The sequence below is a fragment of the Vanacampus margaritifer genome, chromosome 2 (assembly GCF_051991255.1).
Source record: "Vanacampus margaritifer isolate UIUO_Vmar chromosome 2, RoL_Vmar_1.0, whole genome shotgun sequence".
NCBI classification, from domain to species: Eukaryota; Metazoa; Chordata; class Actinopteri; order Syngnathiformes; family Syngnathidae; genus Vanacampus; species Vanacampus margaritifer.
This window is the reverse complement of record NC_135433.1, coordinates 6,033,382-6,056,157: the sequence shown is the minus strand read 5'-3', so window position 1 is coordinate 6,056,157 and position 22,776 is coordinate 6,033,382. Positions and strand designations below refer to the sequence as shown.

The 22,776-nt window shown below is 39.1% G+C and overlaps 1 protein-coding gene across 42 annotated transcripts in view; it reads right to left on the bottom strand.

Annotated features, from left to right (window-relative positions):
* Positions 1–2,772: 2,772 nt before the first annotated feature.
* Positions 2,773–22,776, bottom strand: part of mbnl1 (muscleblind-like splicing regulator 1) — an 86,751-nt gene continuing 66,747 nt past the window's right edge. For 7 of the 42 annotated variants that reach the window (XR_013291400.1, XR_013291401.1, XR_013291402.1 and 4 more), the window contains 9 exons: positions 19,707–19,877; positions 16,729–16,968; positions 14,569–14,808; positions 12,891–12,944; positions 10,602–10,755; positions 9,155–9,190; positions 6,492–6,871; positions 5,768–5,839; positions 2,773–3,595 (listed from right to left, as the gene is read on the bottom strand). Coding sequence is in view for 28 of the 42 variants with exons in the window: in XM_077559815.1 (XP_077415941.1) it covers positions 5,783–5,839; positions 6,492–6,536; positions 6,780–6,871; positions 9,155–9,190; positions 10,602–10,755; positions 12,891–12,944; positions 14,569–14,808; positions 16,729–16,968; positions 19,707–19,877 (1,089 nt within the window). In the remaining 14 variants the exon portion in view is untranslated. The remainder of the gene's footprint in view (positions 3,596–5,767; positions 5,840–6,491; positions 6,872–9,154; positions 9,191–10,601; positions 10,756–12,890; positions 12,945–14,568; positions 14,809–16,728; positions 16,969–19,706; positions 19,878–22,776) is intronic. The other 35 variants (XM_077559815.1, XM_077559816.1, XM_077559817.1 and 32 more) reach the window with 35 other exon arrangements.

Sequence of the window (22,776 nt, the reverse complement as noted above, 5' to 3'; positions counted from 1 at the left end):
GCCCCTGATGCTAGCTAGCTAGCTCCCTAAAAGGTAAACAAGCACCATGGGAGCTAGCTAGGGAGCTAGCGAGCTAGCACCTGGGGCTAAAGCCAAACTGTGTCGGGGTTGTTACTTTCTGGACCTGGAGGTGCCACCTCTGCTGAGGAGGAAAAATGACTAGCTGTGCTCAATTTGGACAGTTTCACCTACGGGTGTACTCACTTTTGTTGCCAGAGCCATTTTCAACAGTGAGAATATAACAGTTTGCCTATAATTAATGTGATAAAATATTTTTCATGAACAAATACATTTAAAAACTAATTTCATCTTCAGTTGACAGCAAGTGGAGAAATATGTTTTTGAAGGTATTAATTGTACATGAAAAATAATGACATCAAATTCATTCTGGGCAAAATATTAACTTTTTATTGCTGAAAATGACCCAGTTAGTAATGAATCCCTCTGAAAATTGCAATTGGCTTCAAAATTACGTCTTTGATCTTCTATTTATGCCAGTGACAGGCAGAACAATCAAATACTCTTCCACTAAATCCAGGTCCATAATCCAGAATAATAAATAGAATTTACACTTAGTCAATTGAGACAAAGTCATCAATATTTCAATAAATATATTTTCGGTGAGATTTTTGTTTGGGATTTTTCTAATTGTCGCTGTCGGGCAAGAAACTTTTATTTTTGCACATTATTAATAATTTTAGAGCAGAAGTCAAACCCCCAAAAAATTCTTGACAATAATATGTTCTATGCAGCCCCACTAGTCTGAATACGGAATTCTAGTTAATACTGTGTTAGTGGAATAAGTTCAGCGGCAAAATCCAGCAGTCTTTATCTTTATCAGGAGGCGGCCATTTTGCCACTTGCTGTCGAGTGAAGATGACATCACAGTTGCTGAGGTCTCAGGTAACAACCAATCACAGCTCAGCTTCAGAAAACTGGTGAGCTGTGATTGGTCGTAGTCTGAGCCCTGAGCAACTGTGATGTCATCTTCAGTCGACAGCAAGTGGCAAAATGTCCGCTCCCTGAGATGGATAAAAACAGCTGGATTTTGCTACAAAACTCATATTCCACAAATGTAATATTAATCAGAATGTCATGTTTAGAAAATATCAATATATGTCATGTTGAAAATAGTTTGAGGGCAAATCTATTAACTATCCTGAAGGCTTAACTGTCCGAGAAGTGTTATAAAATCCCGCCTCCAGTACAGGAGCCGTGCACATTACGTCACCTCAAGATTGAAGGTCTGGATGTTTTTAAGACGAGTGGGAAATAGGTTAGAAACTGTACATTTGAGTAAGCCTGGTTTTATTGCAGTGCAGATTCATTTCCGCCAATTAAACTGCTTAGTCAGCTCATTGTTTTATTTATTTATTGCATCTTTCATGGCCTTTCAAAAAAAATTTGGGGGAAGAAGATTTGGGTTGGCGAAGTAAAGCGTAACAAATGACAAGTTTTTTGTGTTGATGCTCGTACACAACGAACGGTATCTGAAAGCAATACAAGGAAATAACGAGGCCAACCTTAACAAAGCGGTTTGGTAACGCCAGAAAGATGTGATGATTCCTCCAACAGTGACATCATGTAAAATATGTGCTTTGGCGCAAAAAAAAAAAACTGCTCTAAAATTTTGTATGTTTGAAATTTTTGCTCAAATGTTGTACTGTATACTCTATATTTACCTTCATGTTATGTTTGTCTGGCATATTAGGGCCACATTGAAAAGAAAATAATACAGGGGTTCCGAGGTCGATGCCGTTTCTATTTTTTACACGGGACAAGAAGGAACACGCAATTAAATTTTTTTATATTTATGACTTAGAAGTGCGCAAATATTTACTGTAATTATGACTTTAAGTGCCAGCATAGCTACTAAAGACAAACGTCGTAATATTGTGAGGAAAGAGGTAACACTGCAAAAAAATAAAGTTAACGTTATGATAAAACAGTAATGTTAGGAGATTAATGTCATATCACTGTAATATGAAGACATAAGTATTTGTTGTTATGGGGATAAAGTTACAAGATTAAACTTGCAACACTGCAAGGACAGTTATAATGCCAGCAAAAAGTAAATGTTACAGGAATAAGTTGATCTGTATTATATATATATATATATGGCGCAATAGAATAAGAAATATGTATTTTTTCAAGAACAAAAAAAATATTGATCAAAAAGACGCAATGTGAGGACAAAAGTCTAAATGTCATGAGAAGAAAATTGTTAAATTACATGAATAACGTATGAATCCAAGAATTCCATTTTTTTCTTTCAAAAAATGGCATAATATGATGAGAAAAAAGCATATGAGGAAATATCTGTGATATGTGGATAAAACTAAAACGGTAGCATTACACAGAAGTTAATTAATTTTTTTTTTTAATTGTTTTTCATTTTTTTGCCATTTTTCTCATCAGTGTCGCCATATTAATCTTAAGCAATTTTCACAGGTGTGCGTTGGGAACCTCTGCCATTTGTTAAGTTTGACTCGGTGACATTTGACTTGGACAAACAATCATTCAAGTGTACTTTTTTTTTTTTTTTGGGGGGTTACAATGACCTAACAGACCTTTTTGTCTTACATTATTACCATCAGTACGCAGCTCGAGAGTGCTTCTTTTCCAGTCAGCACTCTTTTAAAGAGGACCAGGTAACAACAAGTCAGCGAAAGCTGCACACTCCGAATCAACAGGCTTTAGAGTCGATGGACTTGAGCGACAATTAAATCCCAACAAGACAAAAAAAAACACACACAAAAAAAAACTGCACTCTAGAGGAATTACACTTTTTTTTCCCATTTAAAAGTCATAATTAAAAACATTTAAAAAAACACAAAATTAGCACAAAACCCACTTCTAAAACTATGAACATTTTTTTTTTTTTAAATCTAAACAATATTAAGAGCCATACAACATGTACTTATTTTTTGTTGTTTTGTTTAAATTTTACCCTCGGTAAACAAATAACACTGCTGAGACAACACTCTGGTTGGAGCTGTATGGCCTCCATGGCACACGACAAGGTGAGAAGAGCAAGCCTGGCTGTGCTTTCAAGGTACACAGGTATGTTGGTTTACCCACAACATTCATATGTCCGCCACCCTCATTTACTTTCATCTAGTTTGACTAGTATCTGTACACGCACGCAATACTGCACATGCTCGATTCCGCTTTCAAAATGGCTGTGCCGTTCTCATTTCGATTCAAATTCAAGGTGCATGTCTTTTTTTGTGTAAACGATGAAATATGGCTGATTAATTCAAAGAAAAACAAAAGGAATAAAAGAAATCTTGGTCGCCTGGCGTACCAGAGGTGTACTTTGACTCGCGCAACGTCGCTCTTTGACCTTTTCTACGTCCGGTGAAGTGAATTACAACCAATCGAGTGCTGTGATTTACATGTACAGCGGGTGAGAGGCACCGAGACGGCCTCTTGGCTCTCAGCTTTTGACGTGGGAAGATGGCACGGGTCGCACGCTGGATGTTTTGACAGATGGCAGACCCTCCTCAGTCCCGTTTCTTGACATTCTGAAGTTTTATGTAAATAAAGGCTGAACTGTTTTGGCTTGGACGGTGCCAGCACACATTCATTTGATCTGGAAGAGGGGGAAACGAGAGGTACGGGATTAGAAACTATTTGGAAGGGGCACACACACACACACCAAAAAAAAAAAAAAAAAAAAAATCCCTAAACCCCTTTTCACACTGCATTTAGCAAGGCATTTCTTTTAAAACAACTTGGTGGTCGAAACAGCAGCAAAGTCTCCGTTTGTACTTGCTGCTACATTAAGACTTCCAAATATGGGCAGGCTGGAAACTGGTCATTGCGCGTTTCCGTGAGACTCTTTCACAGTTGAGCGAGTGCAGTGTGAAAAGGGGTTTAGGGATAAGTGGCTTGGGGTTCAATTTCAGCATGAAACTAAAATGCTTTATAACATTTACAAGCGAACTTTGACTTTCTGTGCTCTTGAATGCAAATGTCCGTTTCGTTGTTGCTCTATAACAAGCAGCTAAATACCAAAAAATTCACAACAGGTGTTTGATCCATGAACGGCGCGATTGTCCTGTGCCTTTAAAAGGCGGGGCCTGGCTTGGTGAGGGATGCTGGAGTCAGCAAATGTGAGTGTATGAGGTAGATGGCACGGACTTCCGGGGTTTACACATCAGCGCCGTTTACGGGCACTGCTGGCCGCGTTCCAACACTCGCACCCGCGCCCCCCAACCGCGCGCTCCCGCTCATCGGCGGGAGGACGTCTCGGCTATCTGAAATGCTTCGGACACTGAGACAGACACTAGACACTCGCAGCCTCGCACCCGTCTGTGGGAACGCGCAACCGAGGGGCACAAAGGCGGAAACCAAGTACTGGGACGCGGCCCACACGTCGCAAACCGGAAACGAAAACAAAGTTGATGGGTGAAAACACGGAAGTCGGAAGTCCCGCCTCCTCCGTGGCATATAATCCATTGTTGGCTGACTGTTAACAAGCTACATTTTTAGCCACTCTGGGTGTTGACTGACGGCGTCATTTGAGGCCGTTGGCATGTTGTCTAAGATCATACGTGCATTTACTGTATTTATTTTTATTTTTTTCCCCATTCTAATTTCCTTATGTTTTTTTCTTTGCTTCCATTCCGGAAACCCGGGCGCTAATTAGCGAACCGCGGGGCTTCTTGTGCTGTCTCCCTCTGTTGGTCATTTTCATGTTTCTCAGATGATTTGTGACTATGAAGACAAATTTCTTGTGTTTTTACATACTTGACCAATAAACCTGAATTTTTTTTTTTTTTAACAGATATGCTGCTTTTAATATCGTGACATGACAACGACGATATATTGTGGCCGTTTTAATATCATGATATCACGATATTGCCGTTGTCGTTACATCCCTACTTGGCAAACCCTTGAACCATCACCACCAGGGCTGGACTGGCACAAAAAAAACGGCCCTGACATTTTGACTTAGGCACGTCAGCCCGGCCGGACTCTTGCCTAACATGTAGTTCTGCCACTGATGTTTATTGAAGAGATTTCAGTTTGCTATCTACATTCAAAAAACAGTTGGGTCAAAAATAACCCAACTATGGGTTAAAAATGGACTGATCCGCTACTTGAGTCAATTTGATTCAATTTTGAGTCAAGAAATGGGTCTTTCAGCATAAAACAACTCATAAATATTGGTCAGATCCTTTACTTGGGTCAAAAGATTGGGTCATTTTGTATAAAACAACCCAGAAAGTTGGGTCAATTGGACCCATTAAGTGGATCGGTCCATTTTTAATCCATAATTGAGCTACTTTTGACCCAATTGAGTGTCGGGTCCAATTTTTTCTGACTCAACTGTTTTTAGAGTGTATAATCGAAATGGATTAACGGATTGGTCTCTCTAAATTGTGGGTCAGTCTCTTGCGGTAAAATGTGGGAAAATAATTATTAAAAAGCACTGCATCGGCCCCAAAAGAGGCCGGCCCACCGGGTATCTGCCCTGTATGCCAGATGGCCAGTCCAGCCATGATCACCACAGAGAGACGTCCTTGGAAATGTTCATGGCTCAAACATCTGTCGTGAATTTTGTCACTTCCTTGTTAGAAGCACAGCAAGTTGTGTACAAAGTACTGAAACATTCATGAGCTGGACATTCAAACCTTCAGAAAAGGTCAAATGAAGTTTATGTTGCATATTGGGTTCATCCTGAAACGTCAGCCGAAAGCCAAATACCCCAAACTTTTTGTGAAGAGTGTAAGTGTGATGGATTTCAACAGAGACTCACTGTTTTTGAGAGGAACTACATTTGAGTCAAGTACTTGTGACTACTCAGATGATCTGCAGATATTATTGGAATCTGGGGAAGGGTAGAAAGCAGACACACGTGATCAAACTGAGAGCAACTCAAACGCAAAACACATTTGCGTAGCCTCCTACACACACATTAACGCCATCCTGTCACTTTAAGAGAAGTGCTCAGCTGGAAAAACAAACAAACAAACAAACAAAGATAGAGATGACAGTAGAAAAGCTATTAGGCTGCACTCGAGTGAGAGTCAGCGCATCTGGACAGCATGAAGAAGGGGAGAGCATTATTATTATTATTATTATTATTATTATTATTATTATTATTATGAAGCCAGTGAAGGGTGAGTGAGTTGGCTCCCCCATGCAAATCTAAAATCCTCCATGTTGTTGACCTGCACAACTCGACAGCATAATGCACAAAAGTGGCTCATCCTCAAACACGTCTTAATACAGACTCTGACTGGAATGCGCCCGTAACAATATTAACACTGTTGGGCTGGAACATGGTCAAGCTGGGATTTACGTGCTGGAAGCTGCGGCGAAAAATTTCACATGAAAAATAAAAAATAAAAAGAAGGGGAAAAAAGCCAAGCACCAAAGGGCACAGATAGCAGCTGTTGCACGAGCTGTGCGAATGGTGAATGTAGGGGAGGGGAGGGGGTGGGGGTCAAAACAAAACAAAACAACTACCTCATACATACCAATTGCATGTATTCGTTGGTAGTCAACTTTGATAAGGAAGAGTCCTCAAAATAGGAAAGGACAAAAAACGGCAGTTACAACGAGGACACACATTCAAATGCAACACAATTTGTTTGTCAAGAAGGAAAGACGAGTTGTCCTCATGTACACAAGTTGGACTTGAGTGTAGGCCAACAAGAGGGAGTACCGCCTATTTTGCAACCCGCCCTTGATCGGCCATGTGTAGTGAGAGAGCGAGTGAACGAGAGAGAGAGAGAGAGAGAGAGAGAGGCGGTTGAGGTGCAAACCTGATTGGTGGAGGCAGTTGCGAAGGGAACGCTTGTGGCAGATGTGGTGGCTGCAGACATAGTGACTGGGGTACCACCGTGCATCATGGGAACTTTTTTGGGAGGGGAGAATCATGTAAGCAAAAATACACAGAGGAGCAGTGTAGCCACACACGTACACACGCACACGCGCAACAGAAGGGGAAGACAGGAGAGGGCGAGACAGGAAGTTCCCGAGGGATTCGATTGAACGCAGCCCCCTTTGGTTTCTCTGCCATCAAAGCGTGAGTGAAATTTGAGGAATAAAATGGACGAGCGATTCCATCCAATTTCAGTTAAATTATCGGAAAATTTGTAAAAAAAAAAAAAAAGTAAGTGCTACTCGGCAGTAGTTTGCGCCATAATGCGGCGCTTTGGTGAATTATCATCTGCATCAGAAAGAAATATTTTCGTTCAGAATTGTTTCTGGTCAATGAAATTTTATACATCAAAAGTACTAGAGATATTCGTAGTCGGTATTGGTGAGTACGCAAAGAAATTTGTGAGTAAATTTAATATGAGGTCACCATTATTTCAGTGCTTTAGCCGGGCAGAATCCTCGTATCTCCAAAAGCACAAATTTTCAAAAATATAAGAAAAATGGCATCTCGCTTCAATAACCAAATTGCCTGCATTGTTCAAGTTGGTATTATACTTTACACAGTAGTCCTTCGTTTATCGAAGGGGTTACGTTCCAGAACCAAAAAGTCAAATAAAAAGATCTGTGAAGTAACAACCATACATTTATTTTATTATTTTAAAACTTTATGACAATCCCCAGACTCTTAATACCATTATTTACAATAATCATCAACACTTCCAAAAAGAGCTATGTCTGGATATTTTGCTTTGATAAACTTGAATAAAAAATTAAATAAAATGATAATAATAATTAAAAAAAAAAAAAAATATATATATATATAAACAGCCATGAATGATGAAAAAAACAAACAAAAACTATGAGTTGACTAAAGAGCATGACTGTAACGAGTGGCTGTAACTTAATCTGCAAGCAAACGTACCTCTGAAGCTCATGGGGTTCCTTCTGCAGTGAAACTAGAGCTATCATTTTTCAACAAAACAGGCCCATTAAAATGTAACAATTTTTACTCATTATCGTCTAAAAATAACATAGACATTCAATCTTGAGGCAATTTAATGCTGCAAGGCTCCCACAGAGCGAGGGCGGGGCGAAGTTTAAATGATGCTTCTCAGACAATTTAAGTGTCCAAGTAAGTTAATAGATTTGAGAGCAAGCCATTCTCAACACTTTAACTCATTCACTGCCATTGACGGCTATAGATGTCAATAATTCATTTGAACCATTTCTATTAGTTTAACATTTTTTCCACTTTTTTTTAACGAGAGTATGAAAACCTTGGAAAAAAATGTTTATTGTACATTTAGAACCGCTATAAAATTTTTGATTAATTGTAAGTTAACTATTGAAGTTATGCAATTAATTACAATTAAAAGATTTAATCGCGTGATGCGATTATAAAATAAAGATAATTAAAAATTAGGGCCGTCAGTCGATTAAATGTTTTAATTGTAATTAATTGCATGACTTCACTAGTTAACTCACGATTAATCACAAATCTCACAAAAAATTATAGGTTTTTATTCTCTTGTTAACAAAAGTGGGATTTTTTTTTAAACTAATATAAATAGTTAAAATGATTTTTTTTATAGTCTATAGCCTTCAATGGCAGTGAATGAGTTAAATTGATTAATAATAATTTGTAATAAATAAACAAAATGAATAAATAAATAAACAAGGGACTAACCAATACTATCCATTTTTGAAAAATATGAGATTGACCATATTTGGACATGCGGGGTTTCCACCCAACAACGACGATATGTGGGCTGCCTCATCTTTTTTTCAAGTCACTTTGCGAGGACTACAACAGAAGTACAAATCATGTAAAAACTGAACAATTAAGTCGAGCGATATTTAGAAATAGATTCATTGAGGCAGAGGTGATAAGATAAGGGGGACGGTTCAAATGGATCTCCCTCGGTGTTTAATGGTTTTAGAGGTGTCTTCAAGTTCAAGCACTCTTAGGTGTGACCAGCCAGAAGCATGGTTGAGAACAAGCACGAGAGGGTTAAGTTGTCAAGCAACACAGAGAAAACAGCAAAATAAAACATCACATAAAATGAATAAATGGGAATGACAAGGAAAATAAAACATTGAAATATTGCTAATAATACTACTTTTCATAGTGGTGTCAGCATCTTAGTTTGCCACATTTAACTCACACAACTCAAGCTCAACTGGTTACATTTTGGTGCCACATGCGAGCCACAGACAGGAAGTCACACAAAACTGAAAAAGGAGAACTGGAACCTACCAATGCCGGCTGCAGGGGTCATGCACAATATTGAGCCTGCCCATCATGCAGTGCAACAGGAAGTAGATTGGATAGGGGGAAGAGAAATCAAAACAGCCCGTCACAAGGTTCGTTAGAGTGAGGGGGAGAGATAAGGTGGGGGAAGGTTAATATCTCTTGCTCAATCACGTTTTCAAGTATGGTGCAAGTAAATAGCTAACATTATCAACATAGGCGTGAAGAAGGGTGAATGTGTGTGAAAGCCACACTCTGCAGCCTGTTAGATTACCATTAGATGTCATCACTTCCAGCATGTCAGCACCACCAGAAGCCCCAGTCATTAAATATGAGGGATTACTTTCAATCAGCAAACTAGTAAACCAGTGGCTCGTTTACACGTGTTGCAACTGAAAATGATACGTTTTTACAAGCTCGTGAAAACGTACCCGGATGTCTCGTTTCTACCAAGCGGGACGGTTCGGTTCGGTTCGATACATTGTGTTTTTTGTATTGCGTTACTGTCTACTGCTATTCACGTAGGACAAAAATCTAAAAATGAAATAATAATAATAATACTAACAATAATAATAATAATGATTATCATCTAAAATATCTAATCTTGCCTGAGAAAAAATAAAAAATAAAAAAATTCAATATTTTATATTACGCTACTGTCGACTGATTGGTCGACAGAATTTTCCGTAGTGTTACAATGGATATACTGTACAGTGGACGTCTGCTATTCACGGAGGACAAAAATCTAAAAATAAAATAATAATACTACTACTAATAATAATAATAACAATGACAATCCTCTAAAATATCTTATCTTGCCTGAGAAAAAAATAATAAGTAAAAAAATATGTATTGAATACTTTATACTACACTACAATTTTTGTCTGCTATTCACGGTGGACAAAAAAATAAAAAAATATAATAATAAGAATCTAAAATAAAATAAAATAATAAATAAATAAAATAAAATAAAAACGGCGTATTAAATTCAGCTTTTGCAATCACTTGGAATGAAAGAAAAAAAAAATCAATGACTTTTACTTCTGCTATCATATATATATATATATATATATATATATATATATATATATATATATATATATATATATATGTGCGTGTGTGTGTTTGAAAAATAGAATTCATTCAAAAACTATACTGTGACGAACTGAACTGAACTTTACCGCTTGGTGGAAGCACCCCGTTTACATGTGCTTGTAGAGAAACGAGTAGGAATTTTGTGACTTCTTCTAAGTGGCAACGCAAAGCGAACAACGAGCTATCTATCTTTGTACCGTCCCTCCATCCAAAAGTCAAAAAAAAATTCACACGCGTTGGATAGATGATCCACAATGTTATGAACAGCCATCTGTCCAACTCCAGCCAAGCGTGAGCCGGGTTAGGCCGTCCGGGCACGGTCCGGCTGATCAGAAGGCAAGCTTGCGGGTTTGCATACCTGATGGGAGGAAAGCAGCCTGCTGCTGAAAGGGCATGCTGGCCAGGGCCTGTTGGTACTGGAGCATGCCGGTGTTAAACACAGCAGAGGCCCCGTTGGCTTTCTCCAGGGCTGCCCGCTTTGACAGGGGAGCCATGACATTGGGGGCGATACCCTGCCCAGCCAGATGAGCGCAGGTCAGTGACAGGGAGATAAGAGTGTGTGAAGGGAGAATAGATGAGTTGGAAAACAAAACAAAAACAAAAACAAAAAAGGTTAGAGGACATCATAGGAGTAGCATGACAACATCCTTGTGTGTACATCAACAATATGATCATATCAGTAGCAAGCAAGCAGCACTCGGACACATGTACTACAACAAGCAGGAGCATGGTGCCTACTGGAGCTACTTGGCTAATAAGCATTCATGAATTATCATCTTCACTGGGAATATTAACTTGCGGCTAACTAAATGCAACATAAGCAAGCATTAACAATTAAAGAACAACAATACAGCTGCTAACAAGAGGTGGAAGCACAGAGAGAGAGGGAGGCTGCACTGCTAGCTCCATGAGAAAACTGTGGAAGCCATGTTCAGTGATGGTTCACTCACAGACCAAAGTCAAAAAAAGGACTCAGGCCAAGGCGCAAAATATCTTGGACACGAGGCCCCGTTGAGGTCTGATGGGGTGACCCATCTCTTTTCAATCACCTGTTATGGTTTGTGATCCCCCCCCTGTGAGACTGTAGAACCTCTTAGCCCCACCTGACGTGCACGAGCGACACATTCATGCACACAAGTTGATAGCTCCACAACAGTGAACACTTGGACGTAAGACATAAAGCCATGCTACCATTATAAAGGCTTCCCTAACCCTCACTAGCTTTTTTTGTTAAAGACACTACAGGTGTTGAATTGATTGCGGCTCTTTGAAAATTCACATTTGAGGTGCTTTATTGGCAGAGGTGGGCATTCCCGCAGCACTGGCGTCTGTTTTGCTGATGAAAGACGACATCGGACCTCTGAGTCCGTCACTGACGAGTGCCTGTTGCGCTGACAACTGACAGAAGCACACTGACTGCGTATTACTATTTTTACCAGCAGTGTCCACTTTATGCTTTATTTCAAGTGAAATTAAAATGCAGACACACTAATTGGTTGCCATGACAACACAAATCTACAGCCTTTGTTTGAGTTTAATATTTGATTTATTTGTATTTAAAGGGGCTGTCAAAGTTGAAACGTTAACTAATTCATTAATCACACAAAATTAAAGCATTAATCATGTATTAACGCAGATTAATCACACTATATTAATTATGACCGCAAATGATGGATGGTTACGTTAAAATGTAGCACAGGTTGTGTTTGAGCACTACATGCATTAAAGTAAAGCATTTAATAAATGTTTGCGTATGACATTCAGAATATTTGTTCATGTCAAACTATCGGGGTCATTTTTTTTGCATCTTAAATTATGCAAGTAATTGACTGATTAGAAAAAGAGGAGGATGAGCGTGTGCAGTGGATCAAAAAAATGTTGAAGAATTCCTCATAGCGACGTTAAACGTCGAAAGAATTAACACATAACAGGTGCTCTTTAAATTTGGCGGGTAATTTAAAAATAATAAAAAGCCTTATTAATTAGAGAATGGAGAAAGAGTGAGAGAGAGAGAGAGAGAGAGAGAGAGAGAGAGAGAAGGAAGAGAAGCATTATTAACTGTGATGGACTTTTATTATCTTGAATTTATCTACCATTTGGATTATTTTGGTTTGAGTGAAAGACATGATTGTAAATATTGATCGTTAATACTATGAATACTGTTACTATCTTTGTTTTAGTTTTCACGGTACATGGCGTGGTTGTTTACCGGAGTAGATACACTGCTTGTGCTGCGATGTTGTAGTAAGAAGTAATAGAAAAAAATATCTAAAAAAATAAAAATAAAAATGTGTCGTTCCTTAAATAGTGGTGACGAACTGTAATTTAGCAATAACGATAACAGACAGACAGACTGACGATTACAGTTTGTCTCGGCTTGAAATGACGACGATTGGCGATGATGAACGCGCGGCCGCTGACTAAATACGATTCGGTAAAATTAACTGGCGCGCCCACCGCTGCTCATTTGGAATCCCGCCCCCACCCATTCCCTAAATGGAAGAGCCGCAGTCATTTCATCACACACATGAAAGACAGAAGGAAAAAAGACATTTGCACTGAGACAGAGACAACCAAATAGAATTAGTTAAAACACTGCTCTACAACAAAGCCACATGCCAAGCTAAAAGGTGAAAGGTCATAGTACCAGGTCAAAGGTTGCGTCGAGGGGTCGCTTCAGTGATTTGACAGCCGACTGAGTCTTAATTAGCAGGCAGCGAGCACATGATGGCAATGGGCCAATGGGGTTCAAGCGCATTAACATAAACCAGCAAGCAGAGGTGCATCATGGGGGCAGCAGTGCAGTTTGGGTATAGGTGAGAAAAAAAAACAAATAAAAAAACAAATCATTGGAATGCATTTTTTACAAGGGGATTACAGGACTAAGGCATGCACAATGTGGATACTAGCTCTACTGCTCAACGGTTACATGATCATCGTGATACTACATACAGTACTACTAGTCTACATTAGTTAACGTCACACACAAATGGATGGACGTAGCAATGAAAACATTCTTCACTGGTTCATGAACAGAATACAGTGAACCCCCGCAATATCGCAGTTCGTCGTTTGCATCCTGGCTAAATAGAACATTTAAAAAAAAAAAAATTCACGGGTTTTTACTAGGGAGGGTCAAGATTGGGCTGACATGCGGCCTCTTGTGGCCGTTTTAACATCAGGAACTACAAATCAGAAAAATTGCCATTACTTTCATGGAATTGCTAAGGAAAATCTCAATATACAATATTTAATCAGGGTGTGTTTTATGTGTTAGTTTTACAGTTCTTTACAGGTCACGGCACCAATTGAAAGATTCTGAATGAACCCCTGCCCGGTCCTTTTATCTTTAATACTCGCGATTATTATGGCAACAGTAACGGCTGGCTGCATATTCTCATTTGAACTATTTACTGGATGCCAGAAAGATCGAGTACACCGCTGTGGAGCCTTTTTCTCTTAATATGCGGGAAAAGGTGTAATCTGTCCAAAATGGTTTCTACTCCTTATACTGTTCAGTCTAGTCCATGTGAAAATGTGTGACATGATGGTCTTAACTGGTTTCATCTAGATAAGTGTGCGCCAGAGTGCAAATCGATAGGAAGAATACTTAAAAAGTGCATTTTTAATAAGTCGGTTTGTTTAAAAAGTTTAAATCACAGCCGTTTTCAATGCAGTTTTGCATACCGCCTGTCGTTTTAGACAATTTTGACTGATCTTAGAAGACCTGCAGAATATTATATTTTCTGACAATATAAGTGCTAAAACTAATAAAAGCAAGACTTTTTTTTTCTTCAGGAAAAAAAGTTTGTTTCTAGCTTTTTCCATTCTTTAGTAATTTGCAATATAACATGGGTCAGTTTTATCAAAAAATTAGCTTTAAAACATTTCTCTGTTTCACGAGCTAGCTATTGTGAGTCGGTCTACAATTTTTTCTTTTCTGGAACATATTCCCCGCAATAAATGGGGGTTCACTGCACTGTAGTACATCTGAGGAGTTTTCAGTGTGGACATCCTAGTCAGAGTCACTTTGCAATGATTCACTTCCAGCTCAGCTGCGCTACATCAACAATAGCATATAAATAATAATAAAAACACAATAACCAGAAGACAAGTGCCTGTGCTAGTGCCAATTGCTAAAAGACAGAACTTGAATCACAATAAAAGCCGTTCATAATGTCAAGAAGTAGGAACAGGAAGCTCTTTCTTTCCGTTTGTGGGCTAGGATATCATCATACTATTTGACCCAAGCCAACATTAAATGAAAACTGGACCTTACGCACATTTAATCCGTCAACGTGGCCACATACGGCAGGATTGCTCACCATGGCAGCGGCGGCTGAGGCCTGGTTCACCTGGTGCTGGGTGGCCTTAATTTTAGCCTGCAGGTGCGCCGGCGGGTGGAAGTACTTGCACTTCTCGCGGGAGCACCGCCCCTTGATGTAGTCCATGCACACGGTGACGGTGTTGTCGTTCGTGTCGATCATGGTGCTGTCCGACGGGTGGGCAAAGCGGCAGTCGTCCTCCCCCCGGGAACAGTTACCCCTTTGGTACTCGCGACACACCTAAAGCCGGAGACACAGCGGTAAGTATTTACACTTTTAGAGTTTAAATCATTCTGTGATTGTAAAAAAACATAAACATAAATAATATTGAATATACTGCACAACGAAACATAATAAAAGAATGTAAAGAAATACATTGGTAAAGTGTCATTAGAACGCCTCATTGTCTGCCACAAGTGCACATGGCATGCAGAGAAAGGTCGGATAAAGAGGGAATTTGGGGGGGAATTTTATTTATTTTATTTTAAGTCAGACTGCCCAGTGTGTGGACTCGGGCTTTCTGCTGGGTTGTGGCCACTTTAGAGCGCCTCGTTGTTGGAGTGCGAAAAAAAACCCATACAGTGTATATTCCAGCCACCAGAAGCTTTATGTGGTTATATTTCAAAAACGTGTAGACAGAAGAAAGATGCTTCCATTTTTCCAGGTTGTAGAAGTGGCAAAAAAAAAGAAAAAAAATATGCTAAAATCGACCAAGAGAAATTAAGTTAGCGAATTACATTTCAGTTCCTCTCTCAGTTGTAATTGCCAAGATGTATTCTTTATATTTAATACGGAGCAGTGATTCAAATGCAAATGAGTATATTCATCAACATTCCTCATTGTGATGTTATGTATTTTAAACAGCATTTCATATGCCTGTGAGGTTATTATGATTGAAGGATGCCTGACAACAACAGAGAAAAAAAAATCTGAGCAGTTCTCTTGTTCTATGTAAAAGCAGCTACCAGACAATTGGATGCCAATTTTGTTTTATTGCTGTAAAATTTCTCATGTGAATTATTTTTACATTTTTGTTGTGTATTGCTACAGTTTTCCTGGTATGCAAGCCACCATTTTTTGCCCTCATAAAAACAGCACAAATCGCTCTGCTTTTTATGTTTATGCAGATTAAGTATGAGTCATCAAGGCTTTTATCTGTCTCTGTGGATGGTGCATGATTCAAAAAACAATAAGGTTAAAAATGGATGAGACCTACAGTCTTTTAACCAGAAAAAAGGTTTCATGTGATCATGTTCCTCCATATAGATGTGTACAGTTACATTAGTGCTGAGCAGTGATTCCCAATCTCTATGCTGCGGCACATTAGTGTAAATCTGAAATTAAGCAAGTTCACTTACTTGGTCCGAGAATTATGCTTTATTTACCACAAATATATTTATTCATACATTCAGCTACGCCAACAACATAAAAAGACAGGTAGAGTAATTCAATGCGCTTCCACTAGAGGGCGATAGGTACGCTTAGTCTGTCCCACTTGATGCTCTTCAAACACTTTATTTATCCAGTTTGGGAGATTCAATTGTTGTAATTAGCACACAACCAAGACAGTACACACAAAAACAAGGAGCGGCAATTATATATTAAAAATAAAATGACATATATTGTAAGCGTAGACTAAAAGCTTGGTTTTCAACTAAACAGCCCAGATTGCATACTAAGTAAGCATATTTGTGACTGCCTGATCATTTTTGTTTGGTGGCCAATTTCTGTAGTTCACATATGAGACAGCGGGGGGCAGCACAATCCAAGTTGTGCCTAACTTGTACTTATGAGTAAATAAAATAGAAAACAATCAACATGTGTAGTTTGTAGCATGTTTTAATTAAAACAAAGGCTCAAAGTGCACATGTGGAGACATGCTTGATGATGTAAATACTTGCAAGCATTTATAGTACTCTTTCATCATTTCAATGAAGATAAATGTGATTTGCATGCATAATGATGTATCCGCTGCAGATTTGAACTGATGAAATACAAGACTAAAATGTCTCTTGATAGTTTCTACTGTGAAAACCACATTTAATATAAAGATGGATTGGGATTGGGATTCAGTCGTCGACCTTATTTTTCCTACTAAAAAGAACTATTGCTTCAGGAAGAGTTTTCGTGACATTTTTAAGAGTAGAAGGCTGCAGTTACCTCAAGTCTGTCTGTTCTCAGCAGTTTCTGTGCTGCGGCGGCAGCGTTGGGGACTTGGCTGACGGCGGGGCTGGAGGCCATGAGGACCTGGGTGTTGGGCAGGATCTCCGTGGGCATCAGGCCCGGTGACACGGGGCTCAGGTAGGGGTTAAACGCCGCGGCCGCAGCGGCCGCGGCGTTGGCGTTGGTGGCCAGGCCGGGCGTCACCGAGAACATGGGCTGGAGGACGGAGGAATGGAGCTTTGGGTAAACAAAACAGATCTTGTTGTGCGGACAATAAAGCAGAAGATAAAATCTGCTGCAGAGATAGTAAATGAGCTGCATTGTCTCCACTTTCACAAGTCTGCAGTCTCGCCGGGAGATGAAACTGTGCTGGGTTCGTGCACGTACTGTGTGCTTTTTGAGCATAACATCATAATAGATGATAAAATATTCAGCACTTGTATTCTATATTCAAAAAGGAGTATAATAATAATGATAAAAAAAATAATAATAAAAAATACGAGTATTAATAATATGATATATGTACATGGTATTCATGACATGACAAAGCTAGTGTAGCATAAAGATCAGCAAGCACATAACAAAAAACTACTGGTAATAAATAATCAGTTTTTTATTGTTTATATTTATATTTTATGTTTTAGCCCCTCACTTGAACTGTTCCACAGACTGAAAAACACAATCTTTATGGATTCTGTTAATTTTTGGGTTATATTTCACACATGAATTACTGTATAACTCCACTCTCAATCGGCAGGCCTGGGCCATTTGGAGGGACGGGACAATTCCCGGTGGGCCGTCCTGTAGTTCAGGCCATGAATCGGCCGCAGCAGCCCACACACTCATTTTGAAATCAGCCCGTAAATAAAGAGTATCATGTCATCTTAAAATGACTGTATCATCGTTAATCAACTGTGACCGCAACACTGCCTACATATGCAATAAGTTATATATAGCACTGACTGCATGCCTTTGTTACTAAGGGGTGTCACCAAGTCACAATAATTTAATACCAATAGTAGCAAAACTTGAATCAAATAGAAACAATAATACTGTAGCCATAGTGAACCTTGTCTGTACAAAAATGACACACACAAGAGGCAAAACACAATCACAAGTGTTACTAGTAACAGCAACAAAGCATGATGGGAAAGCCTCCTACGATTACCGTTGCTCTCCAAGTTAGCGTCAGTCAGCTCAGTAGTGCACCAGAAGTGGTGAGAAATTACAGGTTTCAAAATAAGAGTACTAACAGGAAGTACAGTGTAAGCTTCCTTAATCTTGCTGGTTTAACTTCATTAGGTAAGTGTGTCTTGTTAAGTGTAAAATGTCTTATCCCATTTAATGTACATTTGCTTATTGGTCTCTTTTTGTCCTTTTTTTATGGCCCCATTTTATGTTCAAATACTTGTTCAAATAAACAATGATCATGCTCTTATGAGAGCAATCAATTAAATTACATTTTTGATCAAATCCAATATGAATATCATTGGAGGGAATGCTCATCTATTCTACATTGATACACAAACTGTAAAATTGTGTATGTTCATTAAAACGTGAACTAGGGCCGGTCTGAGCCCTGAAACTACAAGGCTGAAAATGAGTCCCAGTCCGGCCCTAAACAATTTTTTTATATATCTTGGATAATCATAATTGATTAACTTTACTCATATGCTTTCTCAAACCTGCAAATTGTAACAATTTTGACTGCAAGATGTGTGAGTGGGTGTGATCCAGATGTGTGTGACTTTGTGGATTACCCTAATTGCTAAAAAAAGATCAGATTTTTTTTTTATTTTCTTAATTAATAAATTTGTAATGTATAAGGTTAAGGTTAGTAATGAATAGGGTTAAAGTTAACATTTTTTAGTTCCTTACTTGATTTGAACCACTGCTGATTTACAGCCATGTAAAAAAAAGTGTCATCTTGGGATAAAAATATAAATAATAATAATAATAATGATAATTAAAAAAAAAAAAAAAAAGATAATTGAGACAGTTCAAATGTGGTTATCTTTAATATTCTTCACTGCATTGCATTGCAGAGGTATTGGAACGTGACTCTATATCAGCAGATATCGAAAATCGAGTGACTTGCACTCGGGTACAAAAAAATATGACCAGGACAGCTCGAGTTGTTTGTAAACTGATTGAACTTACCGGTAAGTAGTTTTTGCCCCAAATTTCTACACAGTAACTAAAATGTTGTCTAAGACCTTTTTAAGCAGATAATCATCTCATTTCTAAATGAAGCTTCTCAATTTACTTTAAATGACACCACGATGCCACCAGATGGCGAAAAAGCTCTACTTTTATTGCTTTGGCCTGAGCTCAAAACCAGCTAAGACTCGACCTTAGGGCTGCAATAATCAATCATAAAACGCAACCAATTTGATAAAAAAAGAATCTCTGCACTGAAGCTTCACAGGGATCATTTTCCCGACACAGGGTAATGTTACTGCTGTCGCACGACGCACCCACCACTCTGTGTTGAAATAAGTTGTCACATGGCAGTGAGCCAGGAGGAAAGAGTGAGTAAAAGACAAAGAATGTCCAAAGTCTGGGATCATTTCATACTCAACAGGGACAGATTAAGTGCAATATGTACCACAAAAGAACGTCTACAATCGCCAACACAACGTAACGCATGTTAGCTAACAACATCGCTAGTTAGGATGTAATGCTGAGTCATGCTGAGTCACTCAACAAGCAGACCGTTAGCACTCTCATTTGCGGACACCTATATCACTCACCAGGCCGGGCCTTTTAAAGTCATACACATTCAAAGTCGCAGATACTACTACGGAGGGATGGCGAGCCCAAGTGTACAAAACCTGCGCCTCACATGTGCACATTTTGAACTGATTGCTCTATTAACCCACGGGATAATCAGGAGAATACTCAATTCTGGAAATATTCGATAGCTAACGATAGCTAACAATCTGTGAATTGCGTGTTTGCGGGTGTCTTCTCACCATAGGCGATAGCTGCGTGGCAGGCATCATGGCATTGGCAAGCTGCATCTGCTGGGCTAGCATGACCATGTTCTTCTGCTGGATCAGGTTGTTTCTGCCATTGATCTCCAGCTGGTTCTTTAGGTGCGGCGGAGGATGCAGGTATTTGCAGTTTTCTCTGGAACAGCGGCCCTGAAACAGGAAGGACGAGGGTTGCCCTTATCTTATCTGTGTTTATTGACAATTAAAAGGTGAAACCGCTCACGTTAAGTGTCTCAAAGAGGTGTCTCAGTTTACATTACAAATCCCTCAATATGAACCGAGGAAGTCTATTGCCAGCATGTGCAATTAATGTCATATAACACACAGATCTGTTATGTTCTTTATGTTTGCAAGATTGTATTTATTCAAGTGCACCAGTGCTCAGAAATAAGACTTACTCAATGTGAGCTAACTTTTTACAACCTACCTACAAAGGAATCTGAGGGTCATACTGGGGGAAAAAAAAAAGTAAAATATTGACAATAAAGACAGGAATGGAGTCGTTCTTGTAATATTTGACCTTCATTCTTGTACTACAAATTTTTTTTCTCCAATGTGGCTTTGATATCGGTCAGCACGGTAACCTAATTGTTAGCACGTCTGCCTCACAGAAAAGAGGTCTGACAGGCCTCTAAGTGTAGTTTCCACGTTCTCCCTGTGCTTGTGTGGATTTTCTTCTAAGTTCTTCACCTTCCTCCAAAATATGCAAGTTACATTTAATGAAAACTCCAAGATTGTCCAAAGTTGTGAACCACTGAATGTGAGTGTTTATTTATGTATTTTTAATTTTTTTAATTTTTTTTCCCCCCCTGGACTCTGGCTGGAAGTGTTCGGTTTAGGTGAACGGTATGGGATTTTTTAAATAGGTTTTAGGTGAGCTAATGAATACACACACACTCACACGCACGCACGCACATACAAAATAAAATAAAATAAATAAAATTAAAATAAATAAAAAAAAGAGAGCAATGATGATGACATGTCAAATCGGTAAAATTACTGAATGAACAATACTGAGCTCTCCAGGGAAAAAACAAAACAAAAAGTGAGTGTTTATTTATAGGAGCCATGTCACTGTGAGAAACTACACTTCGAAGGCTAGCACCAATTGTTATTTGGAGTGAGTGAGCGAGAAAGCAGGAGCTGGCGGGCCGCGAGCAAGATTGGCTAGCAAGAACTCGCTGGATCGGCTAACAAAAGAGGCTAGCAAAAACCAGCTGGAGTGGCTAACAGGAGCGGCTAGCGGGAGAAGCTAACAAAATCTAGCGAGAACAAACCAGAGAGAGACAAGCGAATCACTGGTCTTAGTGACGACCACCGACAGGCCCCAGCTGTTGAAGGTAAGCAGCGGCAAACCCACTGACTCCGATACTAGTTGCAAGCGCTAACTACATTCGCAAAGTTCTTCTCCTTCAAATAACCGTAGCAAAAAGATGGCGGCAAAACATGACAGCCTCTGTAAGGCACGGTGCGACCTACCTAATAAATGTACGTTCATGTGATAGAACATATCGTGTTGCATATTATTGAAACTAATAGTGTTTTTTTTTTTAATTAGTGAATTATTAGTTCACCACTAGATGGTGCTAAATAATACACACTGCTCCTTAGCGCACATCACCATTTGTTGGCAGTGCATATTAAGGTAAATATTGAATTTAACTCAAAAATTCTTCTTTGTTAACCAGGTCTTTATTGTTTAACCCTGGAGAACCCAAGAACACCTTTCTTCTTTGGAAAATTATGAATTATACATTAAATGACTGCTATAAATTCACTGAACACCAAAATATGTTTTTTCAATTTATTCCCTAATTTAGGATTAGGGCGAAATTTGACCCTTTGGGATTTAGGGGTATCATTTCGAAAAATCAGAATAACAAAAACTGTCAGTAAACTATTTAGAATTTAAGAAAATAATCAATCAAATACACAGCTACATTGAACAATATATATTTTTTGTTTTATTTGTTGCATTTTAGCCATCTTGTCACCACCACTCTGGCTCATGTCAGTGCAATATTCATCCACTAGATGGCCCCATGCAGGGGTCAGAAGTGGCACTCTGGACTTTTGAAGTTAAATTTGTAAAAAAAAAAAAAGGTCTTTGTTATTTGAGTAGCAGAATTTATAGGGGCCAAATTTGACCCCGTGGGTTCTCCAGGGTTAAATGCCGGTAAAATTGTGACGTGGTCCTTGGAAAAGTGGTCCCGGACTCAAAATGTTTGAGAACCCATAGGTCTGGTCAAACACTACGAATTAACAATCTGCTATTCCTGTCACTTAGTCTCGGGAGGACATGATTGACGCTACACTTTTCCAATCCCAATATATCATACAATACGAAACCGTCTCTACACGGTTGCACTTCATAACCCTAAACCCGTCTAACCCTTTGAATAATTATCTAATATAGGGATCCTTTATGCACTCTGCTAATTAAACATTCAGTCTGGGGGGAGGAGCCCAAATACAAAAGCCATTAATGCATGCGTTCAGGGTCATGCAACAGGTGGCCTGAGCACACACGACTACACATCACGTGACATAAAGGCCAAAACAGACAAACAGCATTTGGAATAGACAAGACAGGCCCTATGGGGGGGCTAGTTGACCTCACTGAGCAGCCCCCACTGGGAGACATCTCAGTACTCTGTCATGACTTCACTCTCCTTCACTTTCACTCATACTGGATTACCAGACAGGTGCAAGGGTGAGAGGAGTGGGGTCAGGGCTAAGGAGTGTACTTAGATTGCAGGGGGGGCTTTTTGTCCACTTAGTGTGAAGTTGCCGTCTCAAGTTGTTATTGGATCTTGTCGAGACTGAGATGCACAAGTCTGTCTATATATAGCGCTGAAATACAAAAGTGTATATGCAGGTGCATCGCAATAAATTCAAAGTACTTTGTTTTTTCAATTCAATTCGAAAAGTGAAACTCATAAGTTTATTAGAAATATGTTGCAGAAAGACAATTATAGAAATATGGCTGCATATGTTAGTCATTCATACAGTAATTGCATAATAATTCATACATTTGAGGTAAAATTAT